The following is a 22,926-nucleotide window of genomic DNA, read 5'->3' on the forward strand; positions in this document are numbered from 1 at the left end:
CTCACACACCAAGCCTCGTTCCCAGCTCCGCAGCAACCAAGCCTCGGTCTGACAACAGGGACCAAGCTTCGTTTCCAACTCTACATTACAGTAGCCAAGCCTCGTTTCCAACTCCAAACTCACATGGTGTTTTCTTCTTATTTCTGTAGATTAGCTCGGACTCTCCCGCCTGCTTGCATTGATAGGCACGTAGGAAGTGCTTAGCTGTGCTTTTCTGCTTGCTTATCAGAACAAGAGAGCCTGAGAAGCAATTATCTCATATTCGGTCTCATCTAATGTTACCACTTTAAGACCAGGTCTTGTAAAAACCAGTATTTTTGCAAGAAAATGTTTATATATATATATATATATATATATATATATATATATATATAATTTTTATTTATTTTTAAAGCAGAGGCCCCAGAGAATAAATTGGTGGGTGTTACCATTTTTTTATGATCAGCTGTATTTGTGCAGGGGCTTTACAAACGCGTTTTTTTTTTTTTTTTGTGTGGAAGAAATAAACCTATTTGAGTTTTAATGCACAGAAACACAATATAATACCAAATTATTTGGTAAAATGTACAAGGTGAAGTTACGCCAAGTAACTAAATACCAAACATGTCACACTCTAAAATTGCGCACGCTCGTGCAACGGCGGCAAACGCTGTCAAGTTTACTATCCATAGGTGATGGTATAAAAGCCTTTACAGGTTACCACTTTAGATGTACATGGGCAGTCTGGTGCTAGAATTACTGCCCATGCTTTGACGTTTGCGGAGATACCTCACATGTGTGGTACGTTATCTGTTTGCATGCCTGCGTGACCGATGCGTGAATTCGCCCCTTGCGTGCAGGCATGGGGGGGACAGAGTTCTTTCTTCTTTTTTTGATTTATATATACAGTATATCCCATGTGATAGCAATAGGCGGTGACAGGTAATCCTTATGGAGAGATAATGGGGTCTATTAGACCACAGACCCCTCCTCTGCTCTTAAAAGCATCTGATCACACCAAGATCGGTAGGATCAAATGCTTTTCATTTTTAAAAATGGTGCCGTTTAAATTCGGGGAAACCAGAAGTGATGTATGCTCTTCTCTTCTGGTTTCCAATATCAGAGGTGAACAGAGCCATTCTGGTTTCTGTCTGCCTATATGATCAGCCAGCAGATGTGCAAGCTGGTCAATCCGGGTGTCCCAGTGGGATAGGACAGCCCGAGAAAGCCATGAAAAGCACGCAGGGGACTTTAACAGTTTTTTTTTGCCTTAAAGAGGAAGTAAACTCCGATGAGTTTATTTCCTCTTTCATTCCCTGCAAAGGTAAAGCATAATGGACTACTATGCATCGCATAGTAGTCCATATGTGTCACTTACCTGACCTGACACAGGAGCCAGCGAAGTCACCGCTGTACCCTGTAGTCCGGCGCATCCATCTTCTCGGTGGGTCTCGCTGCTCCGCCGCTGTCATTCGGCGAAGCCGCGATGACGTCACTCCCGCGCATGCGCACGGGAGCCGCCACTCACGGCATATCACCGTTGACCGCGGCGCACTCAGTGCGCCTACGCGATGCGCCGTAGACAGCGGTGCCTGTCTTTGGGCAAATATCTCCTAAACCGTGTAGGTTTAGGAGATATTTCTTGGACCTACTGGTAAGCCTTAATCTAGGCTTACCTGTAGGTCAAAGTTGGTTGTAAGGGTTTACAACCACTTTAAAGTAAGTGTTAGCCCTCTCATATACCCAGTGAAGTGAACAGTCTCGGATCATACACAGGGATGAAACAAATCTCCCTACATAAGTTTTACATGTATATCTGCTGTCTTCAGCTTGCTATATTCTTTCGAATTCTAACATTGTGTTAGAAATTTTACTTCTTCAGCTGTAGGAGGGGAGTCTGGGCATACACTGTGACAGCTGATTGGAGGAAAGGCACCCCCCCCCCCCCTCCAAATAGGCATAAGATTGAAGATACTTTCCGTGCTGTGCTGTGACAAGACAAGATCTCTGCTAATCTATTTTTAGCACCCGGAGAACTTGTCAGAAGTTATCATGCTGATAACAGCAGAAAGACACAGGACTTATTGCTTTGGGGAGAGATAAGTAAATACTACAGATATTTCTGCCTAGGTCAGGTTTACATCCACTTTAAAGTGATTGTAAATGTAAACATTTTAAATAAATAACAACATGTCTATCCTTACCTGCTCTAATGAAAAATGGTGTGGTCTGTGGCACCATAAGTGAAATTTCTCCATCCCAAATATGTAAAAAGAACAAGAGAGAACATTGGTCAAGGGTATTTTGAATGAGGCCAATCACTAAATTCAATAAGAACATAGTAGTAAAGAAAATAACATTGAGTCTATAAGTTTATTACATGATAGCTAGTAAAATGGCAATGTTACAATTATACTAGAATCAGGATAAAAACATTGCATTGAGCTAGACCATGGTTGGCATAAAAATAAATAAGTATACATATATATTACAACATGACATAGTAACACCAAACTGCAAATAATGCATATGGGGATGGTAAAACAATACAAACATTACACAGCATCCTATAACTCTACGTGTTTCATGTATTGATCTGTACTTCCTCAGGAGTAGATTCAGAAAAATGAAGTCTAATGCCCCGTACACATCAGAAATTCTGCCAGAAAAAGTCAGATGAGAACTTTTGGTCGGAAATTCCGACAGTGTGTATGCTCCATTGGAGTTTTGCTGGCGGAATTACCACCAGCAAAAGATTGAGAGCAGGTTCTCTATTTTTCTTTTGGAAAAAGTTCCGATCCGATATTCCGATCGTCTGTACAAATTCCGACGCGCAAAAATCCTACGCATGCTCGCAAACAATTCGACACATGCTCGGAAGCATTGAACCCATCGTAGTGTTGTACGTCACCGCATTCTTGATGGTCGAAAGTTCATAGAACTTTTGTGTGACCGTGTGTATGCAAGCCAAGCTTGAGTGGAATTCCGTCAGAAAAACCATCCAAGTTTTTTCAGACGGAAAATCCGCTTGTGTGTATGGGGCATAAGGGTGGTAAAAAGGACCAAAATAAAATAAGTATCATAGGTGTAACCCAAATACAAAATGGTATAGGGACAGAAGCCCTAATGCTTACATGTCAGCTCAATAAATAGGGGAGGGAGGAAAGATCCGGCAGCTCTGCGAGCGGGGGCAACAGGGAAAACGTTCACCCCGGGGGCTGAGGCGGCAGAATCCGACCAAGCCCCACGGAACAGGAAGGGGCACATTGGACATCCATGTCCAGGGGAATCCATAAGCATTTTGCACAAGTAGTCTGTACAAGTATGGTAGTCTGTAAAAAATAAATGAGATGACTTTGTACTATGGGTTCAACAGTCCCTGTGGAGTGACACGGTGAGTGAAAAGGCCCAATGAAGACCCCAACTAAGGCAAATATAGTGCAGCTAATAAATTGTAAAAGAGTGACATCAAAAGAATAACAAAGTGAGCTGACCAAAATGGAAAGTGAGTGTGTACGAACCAAAAAAGATGTGAAAAAGATCCCAAAGAGCCTTCCATACCTGAATCTTTAGTATGAATAAAGTAAAGTGTCCACCAGTGGAGGAGACAGAGGGGCAAGTAATGCTAGGAATTTGCCAACACCTGGAGCCGGAGGTAAAAGACGGGACCACCGCCAACACCATGTAGGCACCACTAGGGTGGGAAAAGGGAGAGAGCCAAGCTCGGACTGAGCCGGTATATACCGGAACCCAGGAGACGTAGCCTCCGCCTGATCCCACGTGGTGGACACAACCACCACCATGGCGTCATGACTTACATGACGTCACACGTCATGTGTGAGAATGGAATTGCACAGAGCAGCCTCCTCTATTCGGGTCCATGCCGGTGCTCCTGGCCCCTCCCCTCTGTCTAGTGCCCCCATGAGAAGCCGCTTCCCATGGGGGCACTCATACATGCTCGCACCTGAGCCCCGAATCCATTGACACAGAAAGAGGGACTCGGCCCCGTCCCCCACCACTGGCTTTGATTGACAGCAGTGGGAGCCAATGGCTCCCAGTGCCCCAGCAAAGCCAGCAAGACAAGGAAGTGAGGGGAGAGAAGACATGCAAACGTGCACAGTGCTGGATTGAATGAGGGCTCACATAAGTAAAATGGAGGCTGAGGGGGAGATGCTGACACCTAAATATATTTTACCTTAATACAAGGAAGGGAAAATACGTTTAGGCTTTATAATCAATTTAAAGTGGTTGAAAACCTCAGACATGAAATATGAACAAAGCACATACCTCTATAGGTGTACTTGTCTCAATTAAGAGCACTAAGGGCATTTTTTACCTGCTGTCTAGTTTCTCCGTTATCTGCATTAGTAACTTCTGACAGGTTTTCCTGACACCAAGTGATAAAAAGGTGACAAGGCAGGGAGCTCTCGTACACAGCTTGTGATTGACAGCCTCAGTTCTCTTTCTGGCACGTTTTCCTGACATCAAGAGAAAAAAGGTGACAGGGGAGGAACCTCCAGGTGATTGACAGTCTCAACTCTGTTACTGTATGTGTAGGGGGGGGGGGGGGGTATCTTCCCTCCAATCAGTTGTCAGAGATCTCCTCACTGAGCTCAGCAGAGTGTAACTTCATCTCTCCGACCCCTTTTTTCTGACAGCTCAAACAAGCTTTATGAATGAGGCTTTATGAATGAGGCCAGTCACTTCATTGGGTGTATGGAGGTGTTTACAATCATGTTAATGCAAAGTTCACCTTTTCAGGCAGATTTTCACATTTCATAATAAATAGAAGTATTTTCTAATGTAATTTTTTCGCCAAACCATCACAGTGTGCTTTTTTTCTCACTATAGCAGCTTGAGCTAATTGCCGACCATAGGACGTCCTTAGGTGGCATTGGTTATATACCAGAATGATGCCTGCACCTGCCGCTAGCGTTTCCTTTTCAGGCAGAAGTGATTTGAGTGGTTGAACAGCCACTCAATCTCTTCTGCAGGTGGCGAAAGGGGAGTGGTTCCTCCTTCTCTGTGACCCTAGAAACCAGAGACAACGAGGATTTCCTCACTTCCGGTTTTGGCTCTTTGTTTACCTGGCCATTACTAGCCAGGGAAGCAGCCGATCAGTTTGATCTGTGTCTGATCGGCTTCATTGGAGGCCAGAGGAGAGATTTGGGGTCTAATAGACCCCAGATCTCTCCATAAAGAGGACCTGTCACAGCCCATGCTCTCACAAGGGATGTTGTTCATCCCTTCTGATAGCAATAAACTTAGTACAAAATAAATAAATAAATAAATAAATAAAGAGAGGTAAAAAAAATGTTTTGGATAAAATAAATGATAAAACAAAATTGAAAGCACCCCCATCCCCCCATGCTTACATGCAAATGCGAACGCATATGTAAACGGTGATTGCACCACACATGTGAGGTATTGTCGCAAACATCAGAGTGAGGGCAATAATTCTAGTACCAGGCCTCCTGTGTATCTCTAAACTGGTAACCTGTAAAGGTATTTAAACTGTCGCCTATGGAGAATTTTAACTATCGTAGTTTGGTGCCATTCCACGGGCAGACGCAAATTTAAAGCATGACATGTTAGATGTTAGATATCTATTGGCTCAGCGTAACATCATCTTTTAGTGCTGGTTCACATACGCGATGACAGGCATCGCATGTGATTCGCACCGCATTGCTATGCAGATCACATGCGATGTCTGTGAGAGGCAAATTTGGAGCCATACAAACTGTATGGTTGAAATTGCAATGCATTCGCACCAAAATGGTGCAGGACCCTTTTTTTTGTTCCGTACTGGAACCGGATTGCATGGGTGTTCACACCTATGCAATTAGATTCTGCACCATTTGACAGTTCGCACTGCGATATGCGAACCGATCTGCGGGTGTCATTAACTTTCTATTGAACAGGCAGCAGTTCGCATAGGACAGTGTGAATCGCAGGCGAGTGACATACGATGCGGGAACCCGTACTGGAACCGCATGGGTTCGCGTATTGCGTATGCGCGAACCGAGCCTTATACTATATTAAACAATTGGGTATTATATTGTGTTTGTATGCAATAACATTTATTAAAGTCTATTATTTTTTATAAAAAAAAATTTGTTTGAAAGACTGCTGCACAAATTCTGTGTGACATAAAAAATTGTAACACCCATGATTTTATTTTATAGGACCTCTGTTAAAAAATATATATAATGTTTGAGGATTCTAAGTCATTTTCGAGAAAAAAAGAAGTTGATGTTTACCTGTATGTGAGAAGTGTCAGAATTGGCCCAGTAAACAAGTGGTTAAAGTTTCACCTGTTTTTATAAAGACGGTTTGCATCATTTATGGTATATCAAATCCCAGTATGCACTGGCTTGCTGCATAACAGAACAGAGCATGACAGGGGATGTTCACCATCTGGACCATACCTCCCTCATTATACCAATTCTTGTTTTATTTCTACCCACTTTCTGTACAATCCCCTTTAGATCTACCATCAGCTATGCAGTACAGGGACCTGTCTGGTTGGATACAACTTGAAAAGATTGTTCAGGTGAGTCCTCCTACTCTATAGTTTTGGTAGATTTAAAGGAAATTGTACACAGATTGTACAATTATATTACATTGCATAGTCCAGGGGTGCCCAACTTTTTGAAGCACGAGGGTCACTTAAGCGAATTGGTAACTGGTCTGGGGCCACAATGAGCAGAGCAGGCAGATGGCAGGTCCGTGTCCGCTCTGCAATAAACTCTTCATTTTTTTAGTGGATCGGATTGGAGGTAGGACACAAGTGAATGGAGAGTCTTATTGGGTCAGACTGACTGTGTGAAAGAGGCCCAAGGCTGCTTTCACACTGATGCACTGTGGTTTTCCAGCAACGTGGGTGCAACACTGTGTACCTTTAGCTTTCCTGCACTTTGCAATAGACTTATATTAGATTCTGTAGGTTTGGTGCACTTTCAGAAAGCTCACCAAACTCGCAGGTAATAACAGAAGTCGATGGCTTAGTGCAGGTAACCCCGCAGGTTCACTGCTCTGCATCTGCGGATCAGTTTGTAAGCAGCCCAGTAACCACCACAGAACAGACATGCCTGTATATACACTGTGATTTTAGTAATAAACTGAGCTTTAAAAACAGTATTCTATTCTATTCCATTCCATCCCAGAGCAGGAGGTCGCGGGCCACATCAGAGTGCTCCGCGGGCCACATGTGGCCCCCGGGCCACTGGTTGGGCACGCCTGGCATAGTCTATGGCCATCTTTATAAAAGTACATAGGAGGTAGTGGATAGAGACACTCAGCTGTCAGGCGCCATTCGCATCTCCGTGTAGCAGAAACAGACATTTTTTGGAGCATACCCGATCGTCACGCATAGGGCAGCCCACTTATTTGAATGGGCTGCACAACACAACAAACACCCCAAAGAAGCTACAGAGTTTTGTTTTTTTGGAGAGGATCGTGGTATGTTTTTACTGCTCTTTTTGGTGCATTTTCAGCGCATTTTCTGCATGGCAAACACATGCATGCTACCCGTGTTTGGGGTGCCATTAACATTCAATGACAACGAAAGCATTATGCACATTTGCAGCACATTTTTGAAACGCATGACAAAGCACGTGTTTTATGTGCGGTGTTTGATGCTTGTCTATGTGCCAAAAATGCGTGTTTGCTTCATTTGGGGTGTCATTAACAATTAATAGCACTGAAAGTTTAAATAGTTAATTTTTGCTGTATAAGGGCTCATTTGCACTTGCTTTGGCTTTAACACACATTAACGGCTAGTTTACACTTGCTTCAAAACAAGGCTTCAGACAGGCTTTGTTAAAGCTCTCTGAACGCTAGTTAAAGCTCCTGTCACTAATTAAAATCGTTAGCTTACAGTTCTGTTTACACCTTGCTTTTGCTTTGGCTTTGCTTCAAAAATTATACTCCATGTAGCTTTAGTGGTGCTTCAAAGAGTCTTCAAAGCCTCCTTTGAAGTCCATGGCAAAGCTCGCTTGAAGCCCCACAAAGCCTCATCGAAGCCCCACAAAAGTGTCATCGAAGCCCCATGAAGCCTCACTGAAGCCCTATCAAAGACTAATTGACGCTCCACCAAAGCCTCTTCGAGGCCCCACCAAAGCCTCATTGAAGCACCAAGCAAAAGAAAGGTGTAAACAGGACTGTAAGTTAACCATTTTATTTAGTGACAGGGGTTTTGACTGGCGTTCAATTTCAGGGCTGGGCTCAGCCCTTCCTTCTCTGAGCTGGCCACTCAGCTGTTGGCTAATTGCCAGCTCCTATCTCTCCACAGTTACACAGCTGTGGATGATATCCTGCTTGTTAGTCCTGCCTACTTAGCCGCCCAGTCCAGAGGATCTCTGCCTTCACCTTGGTCAACATCACTGAAACTATCTCCTTCGATCCTGTTCAAGACTTGGTTTGCTGACATCCCTTCTGGCTCCAGATCCTGCTTGCTGTTCCACTACATTGATCCCTGACTTCTGGCTTTGCTGACCACCCATTCTGGTAACTGAACTTTGGCTATGTTTTGACTATGTTTGTTCTTCTTACTTTTATTATTAAACAAGTGTGATTTAACTGTACTTCTGTCTCGGCTTGATTTCATGGTTTCTGACAGTAGACAAAGGCCATGAATTCAGAAGATGCAGTCAATCCACTTGTTGGTAATATTTTTTCCAGATTGGATGAACTGGATGACCACATGGATTAGTTTGCCATGGAGTTACAAATGCTCCTGAGTCGCACGGCTCACCTGGAATCTCCCACTGTGGCCCCCCTATGTTGCAGGCCGACCCTGTGTCAGAAACCATGAAATCAGACCGAGAGAGAAGTACAGTTAAATCACACTTGTTTAATAATAAAAGTAAAAAGAACAAACATAGCCAAAGTTCAGTAACCGGAACAGATAGTCAGCCAAGCCAGAAGTCAGGGATCAAAGTAGAGGAACTGCAAGCATGATCCGGAGCCAGAAGGGATGCCAGCAAAGCCAGTCTTTAAACAGGAATGCAGGAGATGTTTCTTGTGATGTTGACCAAGGCGAAGGCAGACCTCCTCTGGAATGGATGGCTTAAGTAGGCAGGACTGACAAGCGAGATATCAACAACAGCTGAGTAACTGTGGAGAGAGACGGGAGCTGGCAATTAGCTTACAGTTTGACCATCTTAGAGGAGGAAGGACTGAGCCCAGCCCTGATAGTTCCCCCTCCTCAACGACCCCTCCCCCTCCCGCTCGGAGGACCACCAGGCTTGAGGGTAAACGTCTATGGAAATCACGGAGGAGGACAGGGGCATGTACGTCCGAGGATGAGACCCAAGAGCGTTCCTCCAGACCGTACCCTTTCCATGCATCAGGTACTGTATGTGCCCACGGAACCTACGGGAGTCAATAATGGACTGTACTTCATACTCCTCCTGGATTTCAACCTGTACAGGGTGAGGACGTTGCACCGAGGTGGTAAAGCGGTTGCAGACCAATGGTTTTTAATAAGGAGACATGAAATACATTTGAAATACGCCTATTAGAAGGAAAGTCTAATGCGTAAGCCACTGGGTAATCCTGCGAAGAATACAGAAAGGCCCAATAAACCTGAGGTGCGAACTTCAGTGAGGGAACACTAAGTCAGAGATTGCGAGATGAGAGCCAGACCCTGTCCCCAACCTGGTAGGAAGTCAGCATAGAGTCTGTAACTATCATTATCATGACGCAAAGTCTCCTGGAATTGTGCCCAAGTGGAACGAAGACCACGGAGATGCTCCTCTAACGCAGGAATACTCTGCGGAACAAACAAGTCAGGCAACATGGAAGGTTGGAAACCATAATTCGCCATAAACGGGGACAATCTGAGACATTCGGGAAGCAGAATTCAAGGCACTGTTGTGAGCAAACTCTGCCCACGGTAATAGGTCTGACCAGTTGTTATGATGGTCAGAAATATAGCAACGTATTGCTCCAAGGACTGATTGGCTCGTTCTGTGGCCCCATTAGACTGCGGGTGATACGCAGAGGAAAAAGAAAGCAGAATTCCCAACTGAGCACAAAAGGTTCGCCAGAACCAGGACACAAATTGACTACCCCTGTCCGAGACAATCACCTTGGGTGGCACATGTAAGCGAAAGATCTCCCGAGCAAAAATGGAAGCCAGTTCCTTAGAAGTGGGCAACTTCTTACATGGAATACAATGACACATCTTTGAGAACAGGTCAACCACCATAAGCATAACTGTGTTGCCATGGGAGTTGGGTAACTCCACAATGAAATCCATAGACAGGTGGCTCCAGGATCTCTCTCCATTGGGTATGGGTTGTAGGAGACCCACTGGAAGGTGTCGTGGAGTCTTACTCTGAGTGCACATGGAAAGCAGGCAGCTACGAAGGCAGTTACATCAGCACGTAGACTAGGCCACCAGAATTGTTGGGAAATGTCCCAAATTAGTTGACTCTTCCCAGGGTGGCCAGCTGCCTTGGGAGAATAGTAAGTGTGGAGCACGGCAGTATGGAGATTCTCTGGGACAAAGCAGCGGTCACAAGGTTTCTCAGGAGTAGCATGGACCTGAGCAGCAAGAATTTTGTCACCCAAAGGAGAAGTGAGACTGGTGTGAACTGTAGCCAGAATACAGTCAGGAGCCACCTTCCAGTGGGCCTCCTAAAACCCATACCCAATGGAGAGAGGCTCTGGACCCACCTGTCTATGTATTTAATTGTGGAGTTACCCAACTTCCAGGGCAACACAGTTATCCTTATGGTGGTTGACCGGTTCTCAAATATGTGTCATTGTATTCAACTTAACCACTTCAGCCCCGGACCAATTGTCAGCCTAAGGACCAGAGGTCTTTTTACAATTTTGCACTGCACTGCTTTAACTGGTAATTGCGCGGTCATGCAATGTTGTATCCAAACGAAATTTGCGTCCTTCTCTTCCCACAAATAGAGCTTTCTTTTGATGGTATTTGATTGCCTCTGCGATTTTTACTTTTTGCGATATAAATGGAAAAAGACAAATTTCGAGAAAAAAATATATTTTCTACTTTTTGTTATAAGAATAATCGAATAAACTCAATTTTAGTCATACATTTAGGGCACAATTTATTCAGCCACATGTCTTTAGTAAAAAAAAGTCAATAAGCGTATATTTATTGGTTTGCGCAAAAGTTATAGCGTCTACAAACTAGAGTACATTTTCTGGAATTTACACAGCTTTTAATTTATGACTGCCTATCTCATTTCTTAAGGTGCTAAAATGGCAGGGCAGTACAACCCCCCCCCCCCCAAATGACCCCATTTTGGAAAGTAGACACCCCAAGGAAATTGCTGAGGGGCATGTTGAGCCCATTGAATATTTTTTTTTTGTCCCAAGTGATTGAATAATGACACACAAAAAAAAAAAGTTTACAAAAAGTTGTCACTAAATGATATATTGCTCACACATGCCATAGTTATATGTGGAATTGCACCCCAAAATATATTCTGCTGCTTCTCCTGAGTACGGGGATACCACATATGTGGGACTTTTTGGTAGTCTAGTCGCGTATGGCACCCCGAAAACCAATCACTGCCTTCAGGATTTCTAAGGGTGCAAATTTTTGATTTCACTCCTCACTACCTATCACAGTTTCGAAGGCCATAAAATGCCAAAATAACACAAAACCCCCCCAAATGACCCAATTTTGGAAAGTAGACACCCCAAGGAAATTGCTGAGGGGCATGTTGAGCCCATTGAATATTTTTTGTTTTTGTCCCAAGTGATTGAATAATGACACAAAAAAAAAAGTTTACAAAAAGTTTTCACTAAATGATATATTGCTCACACATGCCATAGTTATATGTGGAATTGCACCCCAAAATATATTCTGCTGCTTCTCCTGAGTACGGGGATACCACATATGTGGGACTTTTTGGTAGTCTAGTCGCGTATGGCACCCCGAAAACCAATCACTGCCTTCAGGATTTCTAAGGGTGCAAATTTTTGATTTCACTCCTCACTACCTATCACAGTTTCGAAGGCCATAAAATGCCAAAATAGCACAAACCCCCCCCCAAATGACCCCATTTTGGAAAGTAGACACACCAAGCTATTTACTGGGAGGCATGTTGAGTCCATGAAATATTATTTAATATTTTGCCACAAGTTGCAGGAATATTACATTTTTTTATTTTTTTTGCACAAAGTTGTCACTAAATTATATATTGCTCACACATGCTATGGGCCTAAGAGAAATTACACCCCAAAAATAAATTCTGTTGCTTCTCCCGAGTATGGGGATACCACATGTGGAGGACTTTTTGGGAGTCTAGTCACGTACGGGACCCCGAAAACCAAGCACCGCCTTCAGGATTTAAATATAAAACGCTACCAAAAAAAACTGTTAGCGATCGCAGGGATCAGGCCTGACTCTGCGAACGCTGCAGTTATGTGTTTAGTGTTTTGTAAGTGACAGTGATCGATCGATACTGCACTTGGGTAAGCTGGGCGGAGGGGCAAAACGCAGGTGCCAGCAGGTATCTGGGCTGATCCCTCTAACAATGCGTTTTTTTGGAACCCTAAACTGCTGGGGACGCTAGTATAGATCTGATCAGAAATTGATCTGTTCAGATTCCATACCACTACGGGAGGTGTATGCTTTGCGCGTGGGTGTTAACGGTACTGGCACTAACCTAGCGCTGCCTGGGGCGACGCAGACCCGGACCCTAAAACCTAATTGATATCACCCGCCGGGTGATTAGGGGGTTAAACCTTTATTGGGTAATAAATGGTGGGTGCCCTGATGCTATAAAAAGCAAACTAACTAACCAGAGTCACCCGTAACACTTATACGGTGATCACTGGTGAAAGGGTTAACTAGGGGCAATCAGGGGTTAAAATCTTTATTAGGTAGTATATGGGGGTCCCTGGCGCTATATAAAAACCTGACGGGGAACCTAAATAACTAACTGGCTAACCAGCGTCACCAGTGGCACTTATACAGTGATCGCTGGTGAAAGGGTTAACTAGGGGCAATCGGGGAGTTAAAACCATTATTGGGTAGTATATAGGGGCACCTAGCGCTATAAAAACCTGGCGGTGAACCTAAAAAAATAACAAGCTACCTAGCGGCACTAGTGACACTAATGCAGCGATCAGAAAATGGATCGCTTAGTGACACTGGCAAAAGGGGGTGAAAGGGTGAACTAGGGGCAATCAGGGGGTTAAAACCATTATTGGGTAGAATATCGGGGTACCTAGCGCTATAAAAACCTGGCGGTGAACCTAAAAAAATAACTAGCTACTTAGCGGCACCAGTGACACTAATGCAGCGATCGGAAAAATGATCGCTTAGTGACACTGGCAAAAGGGGGTGAAAGGGTTAACTAGGGGCAATCAGGGGGTTAAAACCGTTATTGGGTAGTATATCGGGGTACCTAGCACTATAAAAACCTGGCGGTGGACCGAAAAAAATAACTAGCTACTTAGCGGCACCAGTGACACTAATGCAGCGATCAGAAAAACGATCGCTTAGTGACACTGGCAAAAGGGGGTGAAAGGGTTAACTAGGGGCAATCAGGGGCTTAAAACCATTATTGGGTAGTATATCGGGGTACCTAGCGCTATAAAAACCTGGCGGTGAACCTAAAAAAATAACTAGCTACTTAGCGGCACCAGTGACACTAATGCAGCGATCAGAAAAACGATCGCTTAGTGACACTGGCAAAAGGGGGTGAAAGGGTTAACTCTAGGGGCAATCAGGGGGTTAAACCTTTATTGGGGGGTGGTAGGGGGCTACCCTGGACCTAACACTAACTGCCCTGACAGTTTTTACTTTTACAACTGACACTAAATGCAGTGATCAGAAAATAAATGATTACTGCAATCAGTGACACTGTGACTGGGGGGGTGGGGGGGCGGGAGGGATGGGGGGTGATCGGGGGGGGGGGGTTTGTGTGCCTATGTGTGCCTACATGTCAGTGTAGTGTTGGTGCACACTTACTTTCTCTCTCCTCCTCGCAGTCCGGTCAAAAGGACCGCCCCGAGGAGAATGACATCACTTCCTCCCTGCCTGTGTTTACTATACACAGCGGGGGAAGCTTCTCATTCGCCAGGAGCGATCGAGAGGGGATGGCCCCCCCCCACCTGCTGGAAGGCAAGCACGTACATGTACGTGCTTCTGCCTGTACATGCCATTCTGTTCACGTACATTGCCATGTGGCGGTCCTTAAGTGGTTAAGAAGTTGCCCACTTCTAAGGAACTGGCTTCCATTTTTGCTCGGGAGATCTTTCGCTTACATGTGCTACCCAAGGTGATTGCCTCGGACAGGGGTAGTCAGTTTGTGTCTGTTCTGGCGAGCCTTTTGTGCACAGTTGGGAATTCATCTTGCTTTCTCCTCTGCTCATCACCCGCAGTCTAATGGGGTTACAGAATGAGCCAATCAGTCCTTGGAGCAATATTTCTGACCATCATAACAACTGGTCAGACCTCTTACTGTAGGTGGGCACAAGTCCAGGAGGCTTTGTGACATGCTAATGATAGGTACAGACTCCATGCTGACCGCAGACACCTGCCTGTGCCTTCCTACCAGATTGGGAACAGGGTCTGGCTGTCATCCCACAACCACCGACTTCATGTTCCCTCTCTGAAAGTTTGCATCTTGGTTTCTTGGGCCATACCGTATTCTTCAAAGGGTTAACACAGTGGCTTACGCATTAGAACTTCCTTCTAATATGTGTATCTCAAATGTATTTCATGTCTTTTTATTAAAACCTTTGGTCTGCAACCGCTTTACCACCTCTGTGACTCCACCTCACCCTGTTCAGGTTGAGAACCATGAGGATTATGAAGTACAGTCCATTGTTGACTCTAGTAGGTTCCGTGGGCGCATACAGTACCTGGTGCATTGGAAAGGGTACAGTCCGGAGGAATGCTCTTGGGTCTCATCCTCGGAAGTACATGTCCTCTTCCATGATTTCCATAGACATTTTCCCCTCAAGCCTGGTGGTCCTCCGAGGGGGAGGGGTCATTGAGGAAGGGGTACTGTCAGGGCAGGGGTCGGCCCTTCCTTCTCTGAGCTGGCCACTCAGCTATCGGCTAATTGCAAGCTCCAATGTCTCCACAGTGACTCACCTGTTGATATCCTGTGTATCAGTCCTGCCTACTTAAGCCGTCCACTCCAGATATTCTCTGCCTTTGCCCTGGTCACATCTCTAGAGATGCTCTCCTGTGTTGTTAACGACTTGCTTGGCTGACATTCCTTCTGGCTCCAGATTCTGCTTGCTGTTCTACTACACTGTTCTCTGGCTCCCTGACGTTTTGGCTTGTCTGACTGTCCGTTCTGGCTCCTGAACTCTGGCTATGTTTTGACTACGTTTACTCTGTCTACCTTTTTTTATTATTATTAAACAAGTGTGATTTAACTGTACTTCTGTCTCAGACTGATTCATGGTTTTTGATAGGGTTGTAGGTTCCAGATGCGTAGCTTGTCAGAGGCTCCAGCAGTTTGAGGCAGGAACAAATGGTAGTGAGCAGAGCTGGTACAGATGATAGCTAGGTAGGCACTTGAATGGGGTGTGGAAACAGAATCAGGAACAGAAGAATAGTAACAGGAATAGCCGAGGTCAGCAGCAGATGGGCAGCGAGGTACAGAATCATAAGGTAGGGATGTGTTCAGAAACAGAGCCGGGGTCAGGAACTGGCGACAAAGCAAAAGCAGGATCCAAGTTTTGATCAGAGGCAAGCCGGCTCAGCAACAAGGGAATACGCAGAGCAATAGCAGGACACAGGGAACAACTGAAAGACCAGTCAACTTGAGCATGGGCAGGAGCATCCTTAAATAGTCTGTCTGGCGCCAACACACATTGTGCGCATGCATGCGTCTGGTCACTATTCTGCTGTGAATGTTGGGCGGATGCACATTTCTGTGAGCTAAATGTCTCACAGGCATTCCCTGATTGTGCTGATATACCCTCCTGCACAGCTCTTCTCTGGGAAGATCAGCGTACTGCTATTTCTCTGCCTCCTTAGGACACCCCCCCCCCTGCAGTCACCACCCCCATCTGCCCAAGCCCTCTATGCAGTTGAAAACAGAAGTCATATGTGCACTTATAAAACAAAGAAATAAAGGTATTTATAATGAGACATATAACTGAATGGGTTTTTTTTTACAAGGTAAGGGTTCATGTACAATTTAAGTAGTGCTTGTGTTACCTCCAGAGGTTTAGGACATCTTGCTTTGCATCTAACTTTTCATGCTTTGTATTAATGTGTCATAAAATGAGCCGTGTCAGACCTCAATATCGTCACACCCAGTGCTTCGACAGATCACTTTCAAAATAGTTTTTTTTCGGGTCCAGTGACATTTCCGCCAAGATCGCTACATACACGGTTGTTCATGACTTTCTTTGGTGGTTATAATTTGCATTTTTACACTTATATACAGTTTTATTAATTATTTCTTATATCACTATTTACAGCACTTACATAGATAAAAAATATATGTCGGGTCATAATTTATTTGCAAAATGTATTTATTTGTACACATGGTGCCATACTAATATCAGGTAACTGTTTAGTAAAGCAAGATCCATATTTACAATAAGTTTATACTTATAACCTATAAAACACATCATGTATACTGCAAACAACTGCAAGCCAATGCTTTCAATACAAGTACAATCATGAGTGCTTGATGTAAGTTTTGAAATGAGAAATAAAGCCATCCAGGTACACTGTTATTAATAAGGTCTCCTTGAATGCGTACATGGCTTAATACTGACATTTGCAAAAGCTGAAGCTAATCATGCAAAATGGAGCAGAGTATGAAAATTTAATCTTATGTTACATATTCACTTGATCCCTTTAAATAATTTGCGATATTAACAGGTAAGTAGAAATGTGTAGATAAGCCTATTTAATATTAGATTAAAATGCCTTTATCATAGCTAAAATGACACTGATGTTGTATAGATGATTTTTAACTTTGAAAAGCATATCAGTACATTTGGGAAAAGGCTAGGGGTGTGCAATTTCTTGAAGAAGAGATCCATATAATTTTGTTCCTTCAATGTAGTTGTACCTAAAAGAAAAATATATATATATATAATAGCACTGCTTGTAAATTCAAAAACTTAAATTATATATAGACAATTTATATTGTCTTTAATTTGTCATAATATTTTAGTAATTTATATTTTGTGTCAATAATAGTTTCCAGGAAAAAGTTAATCGTGTTTATGTTAAAGAAAACAAAGTGTATAAACTAAAATGTCAGACCTCTGCAGAGAGACCCACTGCTTACAAAATGAAAACAAGGGTCCTGCTTTACAGTGTGCTGGCAGAGGGGCATTTTTGTTTCTACTACATTTCTAAGGAAAACAAGATATAAGACCCCGCATGTCTTTTTGCTTGGATGCACCTGAAATATATTAAGTTGATTAAAATTTGAAGTTTTTTGGGGATAACCCACCCAACTTTAATGCTAAACTTAATTTACCTCTAAAGAGAGCTCTTAATATTGTATTCCCTTTGCAACAGCTAATCTCTAAAGTGAGTACTTAAAGTGGAAGTCCATGCTAAAACTAAAATCCCTGCATCTAAAAAATCAGTATACATACCTTTTCTGCAGGTGATCTGACCCAATCTCCAGCGGCGGATGCCCTGATCCCACGCTGAGCTGTGGAGGTAGGTACAGAGGACACGTCCAACAACAGAAGCCCCATAGTAACTCTATGGGTGACGTCACTTCCCATTCATTTCACAGCCATTGACGGACGTGTACTTAGCAGAGCTTCCGCCGCTGGAGATCGGGTCGGATCGCCTGCAGAAAAGGTATGTATACTAATTTTTTTCATTACAGGGCTAGATTGGTTAGTGTTAGAATGTTGGTGGCTATAGATGCAGGGATTTAAGTTTTAGTATGAACTTCCACTTTAACACTTAAAGTGGAGGGCCACCCAAAAAAAAAAAATGCATTAATAAAATAAAAAAAAATAAAAAATGTTTTCACTTACCTGAAATGCTGTTGCTAGGCAGTCTTCCTGATCTGCCTCTTCCTATTCTGTGACGCTTCCTCCTCTTCTGTGAGCGGCTCCATTGCCTTCTGGGACATGTGTGTGTCCCAGAAAACAATGAGGCCACTCACAAAGCGCAGCACGACTCGTGCATGTGCAGTAGGAAACGGGCAGTGAAGCCGCAAGGCTCCACTGCCTGTTTCCCTTTGTTAGCAAGGAGGCGACGGCAGCCGATCCAATGGAAGGATCGGCCTCGGGGGGGCCGACATGGCGGGATCGTTGGACAGGTAAGTGTCCTTATTAAAAGTCAGCAGCTACAGTGTTTGTAGCTGCTGACTTTAAAAAAAAAGGATTGGCCAGAACGCCCCTTTAACCTTCCCCGGCTTTTAATATTTACATATCAAACCCCAACCTTCACTGACCCCCTTAGGGCAGCCCCAACGCATAGATTACCTACATCGCAGAGTAGCACATTATAAAAAACGTAACTTAGAATGAAGCCCTAAGCCCGCTGAGATGGCTGACATCCCCCTCCCCCCCCCCCCCCCAGTTTTTCATTCAGGGTTCGTAGCTTCTGGCTACATGAGTGGCTAGGGGCGTGATGACATTACTAACGTAGGAGCCGCCGTTCACAAGACAGGTTCTGATGGTCCGGCACTGTAAGCCGGACCTTTAGAGAGCATGTAGTTGGTGACATCTCTGGCACAGCCATCGTTCAGAGGACGGGTTCTGAAGGTCCAGCACTGTAAGCCGGACTTTCAGAGCACATGTGCTGGTGACGTCACCAGCTGCACGCACTCCGAATATCTCCTAAACAGTGCAAGTTTAGGAGATATTCACAATACCTACAGGTAAGCCTTATTATAGGTGTACCTGTAGGTATAAGTGGTGTAACAGAGTTTACTTCCGCTTCAATGTACTGGAAGCCTTCTTCCCTGAGGGTTTGCAACTCCCTCAACAAAATCAAGCAGTGCCAAGGTCTTGGTGTTTAGTATTTCTGTGAAAGCTCTAGATATTCTTATAATAAAATGTGAAAAAACAAAAAGGTAAAAATATTTCAACTAACTGAAAATAAAGTCCCCTTTTTGAGCATGTTAACCCTTTTTTCTTTCCTTACATGTTTCCAAAATATGATTTGTTATTTTATATGGAATGAGGCTTCTAGTAGTTGGTGACCCCCTGAGATGATTCGGACCTCTCCAGTTTATAGCTTTCATTTATGATTTTCTTTATAAACTGTTTTGGATATAGGACTTAAACTTAGCTCAAGCCAGAGAAGTACCAACTTACTTGCTTATCTTCTCGTTCTGTCCATGGGGAGCATCATCTGACCCTCCAATTCCAAGTAACATGACTGTTTTTCCTAAAATTTCCTCAAACCTTTTGGCTATTGGAATTGTTCCTCCAGCACGGATCATGTCTGCATCAGTGTTGAACACTAGAGGGCAGGCACAGATAGAAAAATACAAGTATTGAACAGGCTTCTAGAAAACAGTATTATTCTATTTAGTTCTACTATCCTTAGTTTTTAGATGTTGCTTACATGGCTACAAACATATTTAGTGAGACCACCCAAAAAGTTTTGCCTCAAATAGCTGTTTAACGCTGTACCTGATTTAACTGTGGGACTGGCTCTTCTGAAAAATATTATCACATATGATTAACATTCGAAAAGTGTTACTGAATGCATGTTGTTACAGCAGGGCTTTTGTCATAATTTGCAACTATGCACAGCATATTCGCACATTATGGCATACTTACCTCCCAAAGCCCCCCTCCAGTAATTGGATGTCCACACTCTCCTTCAATGCCGCGTCACCGCCACTGAGATCATCTCCTGATCTTGTTATAGGTCTTGTGGATTTAGCCATCTTAGTTGGCCAGATCATGTTACTTTGTTCTGGCACCCATGGAATGTCGATATTATACACTGAGCTGTGCATTGTGCCTGGATGTACAATGTATTGCAAAAAAGACATACAAAGTGTCTTCTGCATAACTGCTGCTAATAGTTTTTAGTTCCAATGTAAAGGGTCAGTTTCCTAAAACTTATATATATATATTTATATATTGTATATTTGTGGTGGATGCTGGGGATTAAAGCACCTGAAAATGTCTTATAACTTCTAGAATCTTTATTAATATCATCTTTGCACTTGAGCTCTTGGGTCTGCATACTGTGTGCATTATGAGAGGTTTCTACTTTTTATATTTTATGTTATGGAAATGCATCATTAGGTGTTGTATCATTTTAAGGTGGTTGAGACCATTAAAAAGTCACAGATACACAGGAACAGAGTCGAGGAATAATAGGTCCATTCCTCTGTTGAAGAATTTAAGACATAGAAGAGGTAGTGGAAACAAGGCTAAGCGACTCAACTATGCACAAAAGCATAGGAATTGGGGTACAGAAAAATGGCAGCAGGTGTTCTAGACCAGGGGTCTCCAAACTATGGCCATCTAGTTGTTCAGGAACTACAATTCCCATCATGCCTATGTCAGAGTTTTACAATGCCTCATGGGATGTGTAGTTCCGCAACAACTTAAGGGCCGTTGTTTGGGGATAACTGTTCTAGAACGATGAGTCAAAATTTTTAATATTTTGCTGTAGGAGGAAGTTTGTTCACGAAGGGCAGGAGAGTGGTAAAATAATAGATACAAACATTAGAGGGAGGTTTACTTCCACTTTAAGAACTATCTGCAGGGTAAAGAACAATATGGAGTCCTGGAAGTGATGGTTTGGCCCCTTGAACTCAACATCATCGAGTCTGTCTGTGATTATATGAAAAGACAGAAGGATTTAAGGCAGCCTACATCCACAAAAGATCTGCGGTTAGTTCTCCTAGATGTTTAACCACTTGACCACTGGGCACTTAAACCCCCTTAATAACTAGACCAATTTTCAGCTTTTGGGGCTCTGACATTTTGAATGACAATTACGCAGTCATACAACACTGTACCTATTTGACATTTTTTCACACAAATAGAGCTTTCTTTTGGTGGTATTTAATCACCGCTGGGTTTTTTATTTTTTGCACTATAAAAGAAAAAAGACCTAAAAATTCCGTAAAAAATAAATTTTTCTTCGTTTCTGTTATAAAATTTTGCAAATTAGTAATTTTTCTTAATATATTTTGGCCAAAATTTATACCACTACATATCTTTGGTAAAAATAACCCAAATCAGTGTATATTATTTGGTCTTTGTGAAAGTTATAGAGTCCACAAGCTATGGTGCCAATCTCTGAAAATTGATCACACCTGAAGTACTGATGGCCTATCTCATTTCTTGAGACCCTAACAAGCTAGGAAAGTACAAATATCCCACAAATGACCCCTTTTTGGAAAGTAGACATTGAAAGGTATTTAGTAAAAGGTATGGTGAGTTTTTTTAAGTTGTCATTTTTTCCCACAATTCTTTGCAATATCAAGATTTTCTTTTCTTTTTTCACAAAATTGTTATATTAGCAGGTTATTTCTCACACACGGCATATGCATACCACAAATTACACCCCAAAACACATTGTACTACTGCTCCTGAGTATGGCGATACCACATGTGTGAGACTTTTACATAGCGTGGCCACATAGAGGCCCAACATGCAGGGAGCGCCATCAGGCGTTCTTGGAGAATAAATTACACATATCATTTCTTGACTACCTCTTACATTTTTGAAGGCCCTGGAGAACCAGAACAATGGAAACGCCCCAAAAATTACCCCATTTTGGAAAGAAAACAACCCAATGTATAATCTATGAGGCATATTGAGTCTTTTGAACATGTCATTTTTTTTCTACAAGTTTTTGGAAAATATGTAAAGAAAATGAAAACGCATTTTTTTTACACAACTTTGTCCATTTACACAATATTTCACACACATAACATGTATAACACATAACATGTACATAACAAAAATTACACCCCAAAATAGATTCTCCTACTCCTCCTGAGTATGGAGATACCACATGTGTGAGACTTTTCCACAGCGTGGCCACATACAGAGGACCAACATGCAGGGAGCACCATCAGGTGTTCTAGGGACATAAGTTTCAAATCTAATTTGACTACCTATTACACTTTTATGAGGCAATGTAGTGGCATGGATGTGGCATGGATGAGCATGAATGGGGATGGGTGAGCTGTGGATGGGGATGGCTGAGCATGAATGAGTATGGCTGGGTATGGCTGAGTATAGATGGGATGGATGGGTATGGCTGAGTATGGCTGGGTATGACTGAGTATGGCTGGGTATGACTGAGTACGATTGAGTATGGCTGAGTACGATTGAGTATGGCTGAGTACGGCTGGGTACGATTGAGTATGGATGGGTATGGCTGAGTACGACTGAGTATGGCTGAGTACGGCTGGGTATGACTGAGTACAATTGAGTATGGCTGGGTATGGCTGAGTACGACTGAGTATGGCTGAGTACGGCTGGGTATGACTAAGTACAATTGAGTATGGCTGGGTATGGCTGGGTCCAGCTCGGTATGGCTGTGTACGGCTGCGTACGTCTGAGAATGGCTGGCTACGGCTGAGTATGCCTGGCTACGGCTTAGTATGGCTGGTTACAGATAATTATGGATGGGGGTGGATGGGATGGCTGAGCATGGATGGATGAATGGATTAGTATTGCTGAAGATGGATGGATGGATGAGTATGCTGAGTATGGATGAGGATGGATGGATGAGTATGTTGAGTATGGATGGGTGAGCATGGATGGATGGATGAGTATGCTGAGTATGGATAGATGGGTATGCAGCGTATGGATCGATGGGTATGTAGAGTATGGATGGATGGGTATGCAGAGTATGGATGGGTATGGATGGGTATGCAGCGTATGGATGGATATGCAGAGTATGGATGGGTATGCAGAGCATGCCGAGTACGGATGGGTATGCAGAGTATGGATGGGTATGCAGAGCATGTAGAGTATGGATGGGTATGCAGAGTAAGGATGGGTATGCAGTGC

At 43.4% G+C, this 22,926-nt stretch overlaps 1 protein-coding gene across 1 annotated transcript in view; it reads right to left on the reverse strand.

The window, feature by feature from the left end:
- Positions 1-16,455: 16,455 nt before the first annotated feature.
- LOC143997004 (beta-Ala-His dipeptidase-like) overlaps positions 16,456-22,926 on the reverse strand; it is a 34,914-nt gene continuing 28,443 nt past the window's right edge. Inside the window, exons 11-12 of the mRNA XM_077492359.1 lie at positions 19,246-19,393; positions 16,456-17,021 (exon numbers count right to left, since the gene is read on the reverse strand). Coding sequence (XP_077348485.1) covers positions 16,958-17,021; positions 19,246-19,393 — 212 coding nt within the window. The 3' untranslated portion in view covers positions 16,456-16,957. The remainder of the gene's footprint in view (positions 17,022-19,245; positions 19,394-22,926) is intronic.

The sequence above is a fragment of the Lithobates pipiens genome, unplaced genomic scaffold (assembly GCF_037356315.1).
Source record: "Lithobates pipiens isolate NorthernLeopardFrog02 unplaced genomic scaffold, aLitPip1_a1.2 Scaffold_19, whole genome shotgun sequence".
In the NCBI taxonomy this organism is placed as follows: Eukaryota; Metazoa; Chordata; class Amphibia; order Anura; family Ranidae; genus Lithobates; species Lithobates pipiens.